Source organism: Gadus chalcogrammus, chromosome 1, assembly GCF_026213295.1.
Source record: "Gadus chalcogrammus isolate NIFS_2021 chromosome 1, NIFS_Gcha_1.0, whole genome shotgun sequence".
Lineage (NCBI taxonomy): Eukaryota > Metazoa > Chordata > Actinopteri > Gadiformes > Gadidae > Gadus > Gadus chalcogrammus.
In genome coordinates this window covers 22,177,196-22,193,208 of record NC_079412.1, presented here as the reverse complement: position 1 = coordinate 22,193,208, position 16,013 = coordinate 22,177,196, and the positions used below count along the sequence as shown (strand labels likewise).

The following is a 16,013-nucleotide window of genomic DNA, read 5'->3' as shown; positions in this document are numbered from 1 at the left end:
ATGGCCAACGGCAACGAGAGCAGCGAGGGCGCCGGCGGCCCGGTGGGCGTGGTGGTGGCGACCGCGGGCGGCGTAGGGGGGGCGGGGGGGCCGGCCTCCGCCGTCTCCACCTACCTGAAGCTGGTGCTGCTGGGGCTGATCATCTGCGTCAGCCTGGTGGGCAACCTGGTGGTGTCCCTGCTGGTGCTGCGGGACCGCACGCTCCACAAGGCGCCCTACTACTTCCTGCTGGACCTGTGCCTGGCCGACAGCGTCCGCTCGGCCGTGTGCTTCCCCTTCGTCCTGGTGTCCATCAAGAACGGCTCGGCCTGGACGTACAGCGTGCTGAGCTGCAAGGTGGTGGCCTTCATGGCTGTCCTCTTCTGCTTCCACGCCGCCTTCATGCTGTTCTGCATCAGCGTGACGCGCTACATGGCCATCGCCCACCACCGCTTCTACTCCAAGCGGATGACCTTCTGGACGTGCGTGGCCGTGGTGTGCATGGTGTGGACGCTGTCGGTGGCCATGGCGTTCCCGCCCGTCTTCGACGTGGGCACCTACAAGTTCATCCGCGAGGAGGACCAGTGCATCTTCGAGCACCGCTACTTCAAGGCCAACGACACGCTGGGCTTCATGCTGATGCTGGCCGTGCTCATCCTGGCCACGCACGTGGTCTACATGAAGCTGCTGCTCTTTGAGTACAAGCACCGCAAGATGAAGCCCGTTCAGATGGTGCCGGCCATCAGCCAGAACTGGACCTTCCACGGCCCCGGGGCCACGGGCCAGGCGGCGGCCAACTGGATCGCGGGCTTCGGGAGGGGCCCCATGCCGCCCACCCTGCTGGGGATCCGGCAGAACTTGCACAACCAGAACCGCCGCCTGCTGGGCATGGAGGAGTTCAAGGCGGAGAAGCAGCTGGGCAGGATGTTCTACGTGATCACGCTGCTCTTCCTGGTGCTGTGGTCGCCGTACATCGTGGCGTGCTACTGGCGCGTGTTCGTCAAGGCGTGCACGCTGCCGCACCGGTACCTCTCCACCACCGTGTGGATGAGCTTCGCCCAGGCCGGGGTCAACCCCATCGTGTGCTTCTTCCTCAACAAGGACCTGAAGAAGGGGTTCCTGGCCAGCCTGCCGGCCTGCTGCAGGACTAAACCTCACCCGCCACGGGAGCCTTACTGCGTCATGTGAGCAGGCGTGGGGGAGCAGGGGGCTGGAGGAGGGGATCGGGAGGAGGAGATGACGGGAGGATGAGGGGGATGAGAGAGTGGGTTCTGGAGAACGATTGTTGATGGGGGATAGGGGGTGGGGGGATTTTCTTGGCTTTGGTTGATTTGGTACGAGCCTCTTGAGATGTGGTTGCGTATGTCACCGAGGGCGATGTTCAGAGAGTTTCCACCATTTTATCCGCGGTTGGGTTTTACAGAAGGTTAAACAGACGAATGTGTCAAACAGAAGAATGAGGTATGAAGTAGTATTCTTGCATTCCAAAGTTAAACCAGTTCTACAAGAGACAAATGGTAAAATGGTATCCAATACTTTATGTTCAAACACTAGTTAAAAGCCCAAAAACTAGAGACATAAATCGAAGTTAATTGAATCTACAACTAATATAAAGATACTGCATGTTTATGTTGATGCAGTATTTCACCAAGTCTCCAAGGTATATTTTGGTAAAAACTTTTGATTTCATCATTTTACTGTTTATTGGAGCATTTCAAATATCTGTAGAATAAAGAAAGGAATCCAAAATAAATTAACTATGATGTAATAATAAGTATGAAGAGACAGCCGGAAGGGGAACATACCAAATTGATTATAATAATTATATGTATATTTATCTAACCATATCCTGTCTTTCCCTAATTTATTTAAGGTCAGGTCGTAAGGACCACAGCTTAAAGAGTAAGCCAACACAAAGGCAAACCTTTACATTGTCTATAATATCTAATATTAAATGTCTTAATAAGGTAATACTTTCAATTTGATTATGTATTAATACAGATTCTCCTCCTGGACTTTTAAGATAAATAAAACAGATGATACTTGGTATGATAATAGTTAAGACACAAAAGAATCCTATTTATTTATCATAATTACTATTTTCTTCATTACTCTAGACAATTAAAACCACAACAACGAAAGTCTGGCCTAATATTAAAGAGAGTAATACAATTGTTATAAAAATGACAGTAATTGTAATACGAATATTAAAAAGTATTAACTTTATTACCATTTGCAGGAAACTGTTCCTCAAAATGGTCGGATTAGCTCCTTGAAGCCCTGTGGGGCTGTGTTTGATGACGATGAGACAAACATTATCACCCATTTAGAGACTTATTAAGTATTAGCTTCCATTGTTTGATTGGATTATTCATGTCCTATATAAACATATTAATGCTACAACTTTCGTAGCAGATTTTTTTCATTCAGTGATTTTATATTAAAGATATGACAGTTGGTCTGCAGAACGCACTGCGGGGCTTCACATTTAAACGCCATTAAAATGGTGCCCCTGCAAAGTGCCGGTAATGCATGACTGCAGTGCAGTGTTGAAGAGAAATTGATTAGTGACTAAATTGGTTAATAAAAGATGTGTCGTTCAGGGGACCATTGAGGTTCCATTTTATAACTGACTTGGGGGAGTGAGAAGCTAACTTCTAAGCTAACTGGAGCCTCACTCACCAGACACATCAGTTAGCAGTGAGCAGTTGTCATTAAAAACAAACTAAATGACCCAGTGTTTTAAATTTCCTAGACTGTAAGCCCAACTGCTATCATGAGATACGATTGGTATATTGAATGGTCCGTCGTAAATGTAATATAACATCAAGGTCTGACGTTTTTGGTTGGGTTTCTCTTAGTAGTTAAAGGTGCAGTGTTTAGGATTAAGTGGCATTGAGTCGGTGATGTTGCAACCAACTGAAACCTTCCAATGACGTAGGAGAAGCTACGCTGGCTACGGTGTAAGCTGCCAGTAGGTACTTCCAAAATAATGTCATCGTCGACGACAGCATCAAGTAGCCAAGTATGAAGTAACAAAGTTCCATGATAGATTTGTAAATCATATTGAGTTGATAGTCTGGAAAGCTTTACGTCAAAGCTCACAAGTAAGATACTGATTATAATTGTTAAATTAAAACGCATCCCGCTAGACCTGTTTGATGGTTCTGGGCTACTATAGAAACATGGTGGGCCCCTTGGAATGGGGCCCGCTCAAAATCTAGATATAAAGGGGATCATTCTCAGATATTGAAAACACAACAATAGTTAATATGTTTATTGTATTATACACAAAGTCTGTTGCGCTGAATGCCATACCATACCAAATTCTATACACTGCACCTTTAAGTAGAGCAAGACTTAAAAACTCCTTTAGGAGTTGCTTTTATCCAAAGCAAATGAAGACCACAGCGGCCCCAGAGATATAGGTCGTAGTGAGCAGATAGGAGGGAGGGAGACACGGGGGCAGGGGTTGAACCCACAACCCTTCCGGCAACATCTAAACCACCAGAATATTTAATTTAGTGTACACTACATGGTGAATAATTAACTCTTTATTGGTCTTGTTCCCAAAAACGGCTGCGTTGTCTTGAGGGCATAAGATAGGACAAGACGGAGAGATTGTAAAGTTCTGGTTTGAATGTCTGAAAACGTGCAAAATGAATCCCGGTGGTTGGGGGCCTCTTCGCCCTACAGATGTGACATCGTCAAATTCCACTCAATAGGTGGTTATTTGGGATTAGTAAAAAAAATAAAAAAAGAGAATCAATACAGGAAAAAAGCCTCTCTGCCAAATTACAAAATGGAGGATTTGTTCGGTAAAAAAATAACTGAAAAAAAAAGCACCACTGTGTCTACAACCTTTTGAAGAAAGAGGAATAACTGCTGGAGTTCGAAGGTCACCAAACTCCTGTCAGAGACTCTATGAATTGCGGTCAGTGGGTAAAGATATATCTCTGCTGTACAGCGAGAGAGTCCTCTTTGCTATGTAGGACTGGGTGGACATATTCTCTTAAGGCTGGACACATGGATTTGAGACTAAATCCTTCTTTTGTGACCGTGGAATGTTTTTGGTTGATTTTGTTGCTTGCTTTCCGCCCTTCGGATCAATTTTTTGAAGGACACGGCAGAAGGACTTGAATGGATGAAAACCAAGCCTGAAAAAATAACTGCTTTTTGGGGTCAATACTTGTTTTTTTTCATATGCAGACAAGCCTGGCAGTAAGTTTTGAGTTGCTTCAGGCAGACTACCTTTTATAAAAACTTGCTGTGACCTCTGTGCTATTTTGTGTGTATTGTATCGGCGGCAAAAAAACTGACTTTAAAATGCAATTGATTGATTGAGGTTGGGGGATCGTTGTATTTTTACTGTGTGTGTGTGTGTGTGTGTGTGTGTGTGTGTGTGTATGTGTGTGTGGGTGTATGTATTTCTATATGTAAGTATGAATGTATGGATGCTGAGGAGATGGCTAAGTCAACGGGATGCAGGGGTTGAGGGAAGGATTGAGTTAAGGTTCTGACGATACTCCTCCTGCAAACGCTTCCTCATCCTAATCCAGAGAACTGACAGAGCATTGAATGTGTTAAAACTATTAAAGTTTGGTCCAAAACCTGCTTGGGAGTTTCTGCTCAACTGTAAACGAACACAGATTCCGCGCCTGAAGATGCGAAGATTTAGGAAAAATCCAAACAGATAAAAAAACAGTATGAAATAAACAGAATGACAGAAAGATAGAAATATAAATCTATGGTTAATAAAGTCCCAAGTCCCATTTAATTTAAAATGTAATTACTTTACACTGCTTTCAGGACACCTGGCAATTTATTTTTTCATTTAGTTTTTTGCTTTTTCTTTAGTGTATTTCAATTTTATAAAAGCACATCTGATTTGGAGGTCTTGGAAATAGAAGAACAAAAAGGGTCTTGACTAACAATCTCCAATTAGTTTACGGCAAAGGACATTTGTTTTGGATTAGATTTATGGAACAGCCCCAAATAATAATGATCAAGCCTGTTCCTTTTGTTTGTAAGTGTTTCAATCCCCATGTGAACAATGAAAGCAACCGCTTCAGGCCCTGATAGCCAAGGGCCCTCCAAACGAGAAACTCCAATCATGTCAAGTGTTTCATACAGGAGAGACGAACGGGCTTGCAGAGTGGAGGAGTCATTGAGGAAGGACAGAGCAATACCCTCAGAAGCTTTCGTCAGTGCATAATGTTCTTCAAAATGAATGGCAGCTTCTGAAGGGATCATTACAGCGACTACAAATCACACACTTCCTACAGCAAGGAAATATCCACTGTTGTGCCGGTGGTCAGTCTTTGCAGACCTCGAGCCAGACCTTAGCTTTTCTTCAGGCTAGTTGGAAGAGACCCGAAATAAACAAGGCGAAAGAAGCATTCTTAACATGTCTCTTAAAAGTTTGCTTCGATTAAGAATGTTTTAAAGAGGTGTCTTGTGTCTTTTTTTTGGATGTGATGGACCTCTGGGTTTGTGCTTTGGCAGAGCTTGGACGTTTACAGACCACATTGCTTCCATCCAGACTGCTTTGTATGGCACCGGGCCCATCACCTGGAAGGGATCCCACCTCCTCAGTCGGGAGCGTGTTGTCAAGGTCGATCGCAGGGCTTAATCATTTTTATATTTTCTTTGATAAACTCGTAGCCCCACGCCTCTCCTACAAATCAACAGAGTTGGCTCAGTGTGGCCCTCGTTTTGGCCACAGTCCTCCTGTGACAGAACATGTGCTGCCACTGCCAATGCACAGGTTGGCTCCGAAACGAGAACAGTGTGGGAGTGGTTCAACAGTTCTCCTTAATGAGGTTACCTGGGGCGCAGGTGAGAGTGAAACACAGAGAGGATTTTCTCCCATCTGTTATTTTGTAATCAACTTTACAGTGATGGAAGCTTCTCCCAACAGTGACCCCAGGTGCCTCTCCACAAGAAACAGATAGCACATAAAGCCAAACAAATGCCTCTATTTTGTTAATATAATTTATAGTGTCCTGAATCCCCCGTCACAATACTGTCCCTACACAAGCATCCATGCTCATTTTTCACACTCCTAGGGTCTAGGGTGTTGCCATTCGGCAATGGGTTTGATTGTGGTGTTGTTACATCAGTCTGAGATATAAGGGTCCATGATGCAAAGTAATGTACATAAACAGCATATATGTACTTCTATAAATAGCGGGTGATGTGTCAAAACATGTTAAGCCCCAAGCCCTTTTAGGGTAATCCTTAATCAATGCATGCATGAGGTTGGTATCCATAGGTAGACAAGAGGTTGAGTCATAAACTGTGCTATCTGTGAACTTGTTTTTTGGGAACCCAGTGCTGGCTCCTTGGGGCCTTAGTCTGTTGCCGTCTCATGCGAATACCCCTACGCAATTGTTTTGTTGTATAACCTGTAGCTTGTGTACTTAATTATAATATTCTGGTATGATTGCAGTTACGTGTATGCGTTTAGACTACTAATTACAGTATGCTTATGACAAGCAATATAAATACACTGGTCATGGTAACAGATATTATACTACTTTAGTTATTAGATGTGGAAGCAATGTTGACGAGTTCCCATTACTGATTTTATACTGTCTGTGTTTACAGAACTTCTTTCCATCAATTCCCTCATGGATGACATCACCTTTGGTCTCGCTAAAGAGCTCCTCTTACTCAGCACCCTGCTTCAACCCCCAATCCATTACACCCTAGCTTAGTTTCTCCGAGCCGCACTCTGAGCCTGTTGTAGTGGAGATTCTGAGCCGAGGAGGACAGCAACAACTATCGCCCGCACACCTTAATGACCATGACCTGGGTGGATTCAGCCGACACACACCTGCGGCCACCTGCTAGACGACAAGCCTTGTCACGCCTGGCAGTCAGCTTCCCGTCATGCTCAGAAGGTTTCATCACCAGAGGAAGACGGCGCAGAGAGGCAGCATCCGCCTATCTGAGGTGTAGGACTGGCTGCACTATGAGGATCTGCTAGCTCATCAGAGATCCACCAGGCCGGATGAGTTCAGGCACCAGGGCAGACCCAGAAGCTGCTGGAGATGGTTCAGCAGCTCCACGTGTCGCAGAGTGCAGCCACTGCAGAACCACTGTCGACTCCGGCAGTATCAATGATGGACGACCGGTGCAGTGAGCGGCAAGGCTCCGACCCGGTAGACAGCCATGAGCTACCGCCGCGCCATCCCCCGCCCCGAGGCCTGCCCGGACCGGAAAGGGGAGTGGCAGCCCTACGGTCCTTCCAATGGACCCCAGCGGACACACAGACAACAGGGACCCAGGGAGAGAGGCTGGAACACAGACGGGCTACCGTTCAGCTAAGGCTGGAGCCACGCAGAACGACCAGAGACCCTCCCTTCCGGAGGGGCCTGAGGAAGGGAAGAAGTACTGCCCTTACTGGGGGGCATGGGGAAGCCCTCGCTGAACGGCTGTGAATACTTCCAACAGCTGACTGCAGCCCAGAAGCAAAGCTGGCTGAGGGACAACGCCCGGTGCTGGGGATATGGCCGCACACAAGGAGCTGCAGTGTGACCTGAAGACCAGCTGCAGGACACACGGCAACGACAGACATCTGCTCATCCTGCATGTTGTCCATGACGGAAGTCGAGGGAAGTCAGAGAGAGATCGAGACCACTCCCTACACCCTGGACCAGATCCCCCTGGGGGACAAGGTGCTACCAAAAGTAGCCCGACTATGGAACAGGAATCCTACCTTAGAGACATACAGCCTCCATTCATCCCTGCTTCCCCCAGCTGCCGACAGCTCAGACCTAATGGGAAGACAGAAGACCTCCAACGGACTTCTGCATCGTACACTGATGTAATTCAGGGAAAACATTACATTCCGAGTGCCTTGAAGGCGCTGCAAGAGATGTCGTCACCTTGGCAGGATTCCTATCCATTATTGCGGTTAGCACTCCCCTCCCTACAACCCCCTCACGCTGGAATCGGAAGCTTGTCCGTTGTCCATCAACACTGAAATCCTGCTTCAGTGAGAGGACAGCCCCCTTTGAGGAGGTCTCTCTCTGGATTTGGATAAAGTGGGAACGGGATACAAGGACATTTGTTCTGTTCACTGCAGAGCGGAGGGAGTGGAAGACCCATGCTACTAACCCTCTTTATCAACGACGGCAGTCGGAATAAAGAGCTATTCAACACTTGTTTTAACAAATAAATATTGCTTATATAATGGTGCCTTTAAGGATGCTATCCCAAGTCAAAGCATTGATTTAGCTTAGTGGAAAGAGTTCCAAAAATGATGAGTGATTGAATAATTACTAAATATATCGGAATACATAATTGATCATCGATACATCACGAAACACATGTTATTACATCTAATAACGCAATTGATAAGCCCTAAGATCCGTCTGAATACAATTCTGTTCCCGGCTTTCTAGGTTGTGGCCAAAAAGGTGGTTCTTATCATAAGCTGTGGTAAAACTATCAATTAAAAAAACGGACCATTGATAAATTCAACACATAATTTACAAAAGTTGATTTGTAGGTATAACAAAGAATTGTTACCAGTTGTGAAAAAGTTATAAAGCCATGTTTTTTTTATTTTAACTTATATTACTGCTCCTGTTTTATGCTTTATATAGAAGCTTTGGCATTGCCGTTTCCTTCAAGTGACTTTTTGAAGGAATTTCACAAATAACTGTAGGTAAAAATGAATGTAAAGACAAAACATACTTTGAAGCAATTTATTTACATTTTTCTTTCGCTTAAAAAGAAAAAGGAGACACAAATTAATTCATACAATAACTACATTGCTTAATTATAATTAGGCTGAAAGTAAAATAACCTACCTGGTGCAGATTGAAAAGGAACTATACAGGGCAAAATAAATACATCCGTGTACCTGAAATAAATGCCAAAAGCAGCCCATGGAGTCTTAAGATATACTTTTTACGTTGGTAAAAAATGAATAGTGCTTCGGAAGACGAAAATGTAACCAATGTACTTAATATAAAATAATAAAATTGCTATCAATAAAAAAAGGGTTTAAATTCAGATATTTCAAAAGCAGTATTTTTTTGCATCATGGTTGTACCATCCAAGACGATACATTTCCATCCCTGTTTGGACCTTTGAACGGGGGAATACAAGACCCAAGCGGTCTGGCACCATCATCAAGGCATCAAAATACCTTATTTTAAAATTCCAGTTTCTTTTCAGCATTCACATAGTGTTTTGTGAGAATATCACCAAAACATTGGCTAGCTAATTCATATTCTCCTGCTGAATATTAATGTTTGATAGGTTAGAAAACCTTGCACAAAACCTTGTTCTTTAGGTCAAGAACAAGTTGTGCAAACGACTAGGAAAAGGCTCGGATTTTAAGCTAAGACCTTTATGTTTAATCATCAATGCTACACAGGGCTGAAGGATTTGGAGATTCACCAGTAAACAAAGCAAAGTAAAAAAAAGAAAGCATGCTCAATAGCAAACACTCAAATATTCACATTCAATTCATACAGGCAACAATTTCCAGATTTTCAAGTGAAACTGAAAAATCTGACGAAAAATAAAATTGTAAAATGAACCTAAAAGAAAATCTATGTGTCTCTGGCTCAGAACTGAGTATATAACGGAAATCATTACTTATTTGTGAATTAAATGGCTTTACATGTATATTGAATCAACAGGGCAATACAAAAAAAATATTCTACAAAGTTGTACAGAATTATTTTCCTCAAAATGTTCGATGGAAAATAATATATACTTTACAAATTCATACTCCGTCTTCCTCCGAAGCCAAAGAGCCTCAGAACAAATACTTCCGACAAGAGTCCGAACCGCAGCGGCATTCGACCCGCAGGCGCTTCTTGGGGGAGGAGGGGATGCTGGAGAGGGGGGCCAGGCTGAAGCTGGAGTCCATGCGGGTGCTCTCCGTGTCCACTGGATCAACTGCCACGACGTGGGACAGAGTTACACACTGCCTGGCTCTCCTCCCCGAGTACCATTCAGTCAACAGAGTGCCTTCACAAAGGCTTCATCCTAGGGCTATGCAATCAATCTCATTTTTAACGCGATTTCGATTTTTTTTGGCTCAAGCAATCTCCAAACTAATATAATAGAGTTGAATTTCAATTGTTTTAATTTATTTTGCAGCTGGATACATGTTTGTATATTATTTTCTGTTGTGTACTTTTTTTAAGGGGGAAATTCCCAGTTCCAAAAGTGTTTTTTTCTAGAGAGAAATTTGGAATAAATGCATCATGTTTTCAAGCTCGAAAAAATAATCGTTTGAATAATCGTGATTTCAATATTGACCAAAATAATCGTGATTATGACTTTATCCATAATCGAGCAGTCCTGCTTCATGCTAGAACCAACACAGTCGCTCACTCACTACGGGGTCTGCCGCTCCGTTGAAGAACCAGGGAAAGTGGCAGACCCATAATCAGTGTCATGCGCGACCCCCGTGTTAGGGCTGGGAGGGCTCCTCAGTTGAAGAGGGTCCATCCGCGGCTCGGTTGAGGATTGAAGCCGGCTCAACGATTAATCCAATTTTGTTTGGGAGGGGGGGTTTGTTACTGTTACTGAATAAAGATTTGTATTTATTTTTCTTTTACAATTCAATAGTTGAATAAAGATGTTATAATATCAATTCATCTCGACACATAGGCCTGTATATATAAGCCGCACTGGAGCGCGCCGCTTAAAGCTCGGGGGGCGCGGACCAGTCATAGAGCGGATAGAGTTAAAGTTGGTGGACGGTAACCTGTAAAATCCATAGATTTAGGAGGTCCCCTAGTGGCCGTTAGCTGTAAAGATTCATAGATTAGCCGCACCATTATATAAGCCGCAGAATCGAAAAATGGGAAAAAAGGCGCGGCTTATAGTCCGAAAATTACGGTATTTCCCCGAATCGTTCGGCCTTCGATTGAACCCAGTCCCTCTCGGCTTGAATACCCTGGCCATGGCGCTACACGGCCAGCTAATCCTCAAACGCAACAGAGCTGGGAGTGGCTCCGCGGTGGTTGCAACAGGAGGGGGGACTTACTTTGCATCTTGTAGTCGAAGGTGAGCTCCTCTCCGGCGGGGATGGCCCGGGTGGAGAACAGTGCGATCCGGGGTAGGCGCTCGTCGATGTTCTCGATGAACACGTTGTACACCTGCAGGTTGGGGTTGCACTGGAAGAGACGGCACAGCACGGCGTTCAGAAAGGCGCCCTGGCTCGTACCGTTTACATTCAGCTCGAAGGTTCCTCTTTTTCCATTTGACGGATAACGTTTTTTTTTTTTTGGTTGAAAGAGTTAGTTCTGCTTTATTCCAGAGTGAGGAAGAGGAAGGTATAGGAGATAGAAGGGGGGGGGGGGGGGGACATGCAGCAAATGACCTCGGGCACGATTCGAACACGGGTTGCTTCGTTCAGGACTGTGCCTATTCGGTACACGCTCCACCCTGTGGGCCACTGGGGCACCCCACTGATAACGTTTCTCATTAAAGCGCGGATGTGCTTTACGTTTGGAGGTAAGGCGAGACACGCCTGAAGGGAAACTCTGTGAATGTCGTCTGGCATGTTTTTAAGGCAAGTTCACATGGAGGGATGAGGCATATCACCTCAGAAGAGTATGAGCTACCTGTCCTAAAACGCCACACTGATTTAAAGATGCTACACGAACGCACCCATGTACATCATTTACGGTGGACGGTGTCCTGATCCTGAGAGATATTATTGCTTTTTGTGTTGAAACAACTAAACAAAGTGGCAAAGCAATTCCTCAGGATATTGAATATTAACTACAATCAAGTTCATTATTTTGTGCATTAGAGACTCTTGCCTCTCCCCCAATTTCCCATCTTATCGTGTTGTAGCATTGTTCTTCCTTATGGTCCCAAAGTTTGCAAAATATTATTCCGGCGTACTCCGGGAGGATTCAGCCTCCCTTGCATTTCACCGGCCCTGAAGAACCTCTCACCGAATGTATAAATGAAGTGCATCTTTCTCTATTAAAGATCTAAATAGAAAGAGTGGATCAGCCTACGGAGTGGCCGCGGGCATGTGTCGCTCGCTCAGGACGGGAGACTCACACTGTGGTTGACAAAGTGCGAGATGTTCCCCTGGTGGGCGGCGTCCACCGTGTAGACGTCTTCTACGTAGTCCAGGTCGAACAGGTACGTGGAGCCCTGCCGGTCGTACAGGTGCCCCCGCTTCTCCGCCTCGTCCGTCGTGATGATCTAACGGGAGAGGGAGACAGCGGCGAATGAACAAAGGTTTCCGTTGGTTGTTTGGTCGGTACACGCGTAGACACACGTACATGCATTTACACTTACACACACTTACACACTTACACACACACACACACACACACAGTGAGCCTAGCCTGTGGCTAGTGGGACGTACTATAGTTTTATAAACCAACGCTTAGGTATTTTGGCGTGTGCAGCCTTACAAGTAAATACAATACGAGGGCAATACAAGTAAAACATATTATTATGCATCTTAAGCATGATCAGCTCCCTCGTTGCTCAACCCATGTGGACCTCACAGAATTCCTCTCCCCCACCCACCCAGCCCCCTAGAGAGAGCTCCCCGAGATCAAGAGCATGAACCGTCCTTAAAGAGGACCTATTATACTACTTTTCTGGTCTTAATTTGTTATTAAGTCCTCCTATAGCGCAACCTGACACGAATCACAGCACAAAAAACGATGTAGATTTTCGGGAAACTCTTCCTCTCATCTGGGCGCTTTCAGCCTTCTCTGTCAACGCTCGGTTTCGTCCTTCTCCGCCCCCTCGCCCCCCTCCTGCCAACCCAACTCCGTTGTGATTGGTTACCTTCCTTGAAGCGCACGCGCGGGCAGATTTGACCAGGCACATGGGGGTGTGGCAGGAGTGCCTCTACGTAGATGATTTCCCGGAAATGTGTGTATCGCAAACGTTGAGGGTTAGCGCTCTGCACAGCCACCCCAGACTGTCAGCAGGGAATACGTCGAAATGCATGTAGGTCATTATTTGACACTGTAGTATGGTTAAACATGACTATCAATCATTATAACAACGTTTGCAGGTCATAAAAGTCGAAAAAGCATAATAGGTGCTCTTTAACCAAATCAAATCTGGTCAAGGACGGAGAGGTCTTCCGTCCTGGACCACCTTGATCCTTGACTCAAGGACCCTGCAACTCAAGAACAAAACCATCCGTTTCTCTGTTAGGGTAGTGGGGTGGGGGGGTGGGGGTTGGGGGTGTTAGAAAGCGTACCTCTCCCACGTACTCCATGACGAAGGTGTTCTTCTTGATGCGCTGCAGCGTGCGCACGCCCCAGCCGCGGCCGTTGGGCGTCTTGAAGATGCACATGTCGAACTGGATGCCCCGCTGCACCACGCGGTTGGGGCAGTCGGCGCCGCAGCGGCAGCGCGTGTTGCACTCGTAGATGGGCTGGCCGGCGCGCAGCCGCACCTGCCCCAGCTTGTTGTACGCCGTGCGGTGCAGGGAGGCGCCGGGGCAGCAGCCGTTGAGCGGCTCGCGCCCGCAGTCCTCGCACTCGCAGCCCAGCGCCATCTCGTTGAGCTCGATGCCGCGGCCCACCTGGTAGTTGTTGATGTAGGTGAAGTCGCGCGGCGGGCCCTCCAGGTCCACCTCGTTCAGCACCAGGATGCGGCCCGGGTGGCTCCGGGTCTTGTTGAGGTGGTCCTCCCAGCGTCGCAGGCTGATCCGCTGCTTGGCCCGCTGGACCAGCGCCGAGGTCAGCTCCTTGCCCAGCCGCTTGGGCACCGGGTTCTTGTGGCGGCGGCGCTGTCGGCGGAGCTCGGCCACCAGGTCCTGGCGGAACTCCTTCACCAGCTTGAGGCACTTGAGGTTCTTGCGCGGCTCCCAGGTGTTGTCGGCCTCGGGGAAGCCCTTCCACTTGACCAGGTACAGCTCCTCGTCCTCCTGGGGGGGGGGGGGTGAGAGAGGCGTCACACAGGGCTCACGGGGGCGGGTTCTTAGACAAATATAACATGAATCCTCTTCAGAATTGGGGTTTTCGCCACAGCCCGCCCCGGGTAAATAAAGCTAAGCTAGAATATGTATATATATATTTAGTGTAAGGCTAAACCCAGATGATGGGATGGAGGGGAGGTAGGGGGCGCCAGCGGGAGGGAGAAAACGAGGTGGAGGGAGGGAAAGGGGGTACAAATGTATTGCAATGTTTTGCCTTGCTCTGTGAATTTGCCGAAATAGCTAAAAATGTTGGTTTTCGGTTTTGCTATACTGTAGAATACAGCAATTAGAACAACCTCAAAGCTGTTTGCGGGAAAAGGCCAGATTCCAGGAAAGGTTAGACCTGGTGGGGTCCAAATCCCGGACCAGTGACGTCAATGTACCAGCTTTTCCAGGATGGCACTCAGGAACTGGGGTTGATAGTGCAGACAGGGATTCGGCCTGACACACGTTTGCAACAGTACTGATTTTATTAGGGCTGATCAACGTTGTACTGCAATATTGTATTATTTGTGTTCTTTGTACAGTAATATTGTCAGAGAGTTTCAGGTATGTGTAAAAGCAAGGTATTAATGTGATTGTAAATACATATATAGCTGTGTTATTGCAGGACTATCGCATGGTCACTTCCCTCACAAGTTGAGTGGAATGGGAGATTTGTAACAAAAAGCCAGTTTAAAAGTGCCCATCAAGTAATAGCACGTACCGTAACAACAGTTTAATAGTAGGCCAAAACGAAGACCAGTAGATGTCAATTCAAAATTGTATCTAACTGCTCTTTGCAACATTCTCTCCCCTCCACCTTTGAGATTGAGTCAAAGGTGGAGGGGGGAGGGGGAGAGAATGTTGCAAAAAGCCAGTTTAGCAGTGAAAGTATTATACCCGAACAAAAAGTGTAATTATACGTTCAAAATGCTTTGTTACTGAACCAAACATTTCACTAAGAACTGTTCAGCAGAACAGTACTGCCCGTTTGTCAGGGTAAAGGTATATTATGATTTCTGCAAAAATGAACCGATGGCTCTTTTGTTATGTAACCAAATCAACCAAGACCCTCTGAAAGGCCAGTGTAGAACGATCCCCGTTGTACAATGAAACCTGTGCTTATCGCAGCATCACAACATATCCCTAGTGATAAAGCCATTGTGAACGGTAAAAGAAGCAACAAAAAGCCCGTTCCAAATAATCCAATGAGGATAAACACAACAGGCATGTCACTTAACACCATCCTAGAGTTAATCAAACGCGTCAACTGGTTGTAAAGTAACGTTCTGCTAGCCCCCGACGTTAGGTTACGTTGTACATCCCCAAATCTTATTTTTGGTCCTATCGTCTTACCTTGTCCCGCTTGACATCGCACAAGTATTCCACCTCATAGTCGTTGAAGTTGTGTTTGTTGACTTGCAGGTCTCTGCAGTGAATCCTTCTCCGGCGGCAAAGGTCCTGCAGATCGTCCCGGGACAGCTTGCATGGAACACCGCATTCTAAAATAGATAGTAAGTTTAGTCTTCAAAGTTGCGGGGATTTTACTTTTGAATTATCGTAAAACGAAAATGCCCGATTCAGAGGACGGTATGCGGCGTTTGTGTATAAGAAAACCTAGTTCCACTTCTCCGAACTTGGCGCGGGTTATTCCAGAAAAATCGTGTACAAGTATCTTAAGTTATTTTATTAGATTGAATCTACCGATATAAGATAGTTGATATGGAATAATGCCAGTTAAGCAGTAAAGTAAGAATGTTATGGAATAGAAAAACGTTCACTTTCTTTGAAGATATAACTGCGCGTTGAAAGCAACAAGGTTTTACGGGTCCCGTGTTTACCACTCACGTCAAGATTGGGCAATCTCCCCTAGATACTTTAACAAAGACCCATGTAACTCCCAGGTTTACGACGGTTAAACACCGACACGTATCATAAAAGAGCGTAAGCTGAGAAAAGTGTCGAAATAAACCGAAAATCTTTTGTACGAACGATTACCTTTCAAATTTTCCGCCATGTTTTCCGCACAGCCGCCAAATTAAGAGCTCTTGCTGCTGCATTGGTGAACAACCGTCTTGGCAGGAAGCGCCCGATCCGCGTCGCT

The 16,013-nt window shown here is 46.0% G+C and overlaps 2 protein-coding genes across 2 annotated transcripts; one reads left to right on the top strand and one right to left on the bottom strand.

The window, feature by feature from the left end:
- On the top strand, nucleotides 1-1,168 carry gpr173 (G protein-coupled receptor 173). Its single transcript, XM_056596159.1, has one exon. It carries the CDS (start codon nucleotides 1-3, stop codon nucleotides 1,165-1,167), a length of 1,167 nt encoding a protein of 388 aa, XP_056452134.1. The 3' UTR covers nucleotide 1,168.
- Nucleotides 1,169-7,462: 6,294 nt separating this feature from the next.
- On the bottom strand, nucleotides 7,463-16,013 carry LOC130387132 (histone-lysine N-methyltransferase SUV39H1-like). The gene is made up of 6 exons (XM_056596129.1): nucleotides 15,908-16,013; nucleotides 15,266-15,411; nucleotides 13,205-13,876; nucleotides 12,034-12,180; nucleotides 11,003-11,132; nucleotides 7,463-9,903 (listed from the first exon to the last, which is right to left on the bottom strand). The coding sequence occupies exons 1-6, from the start codon at nucleotides 15,924-15,926 to the stop codon at nucleotides 9,761-9,763; spliced, it is 1,257 nt and encodes a 418-aa protein (XP_056452104.1). The 5' UTR covers nucleotides 15,927-16,013; the 3' UTR covers nucleotides 7,463-9,760.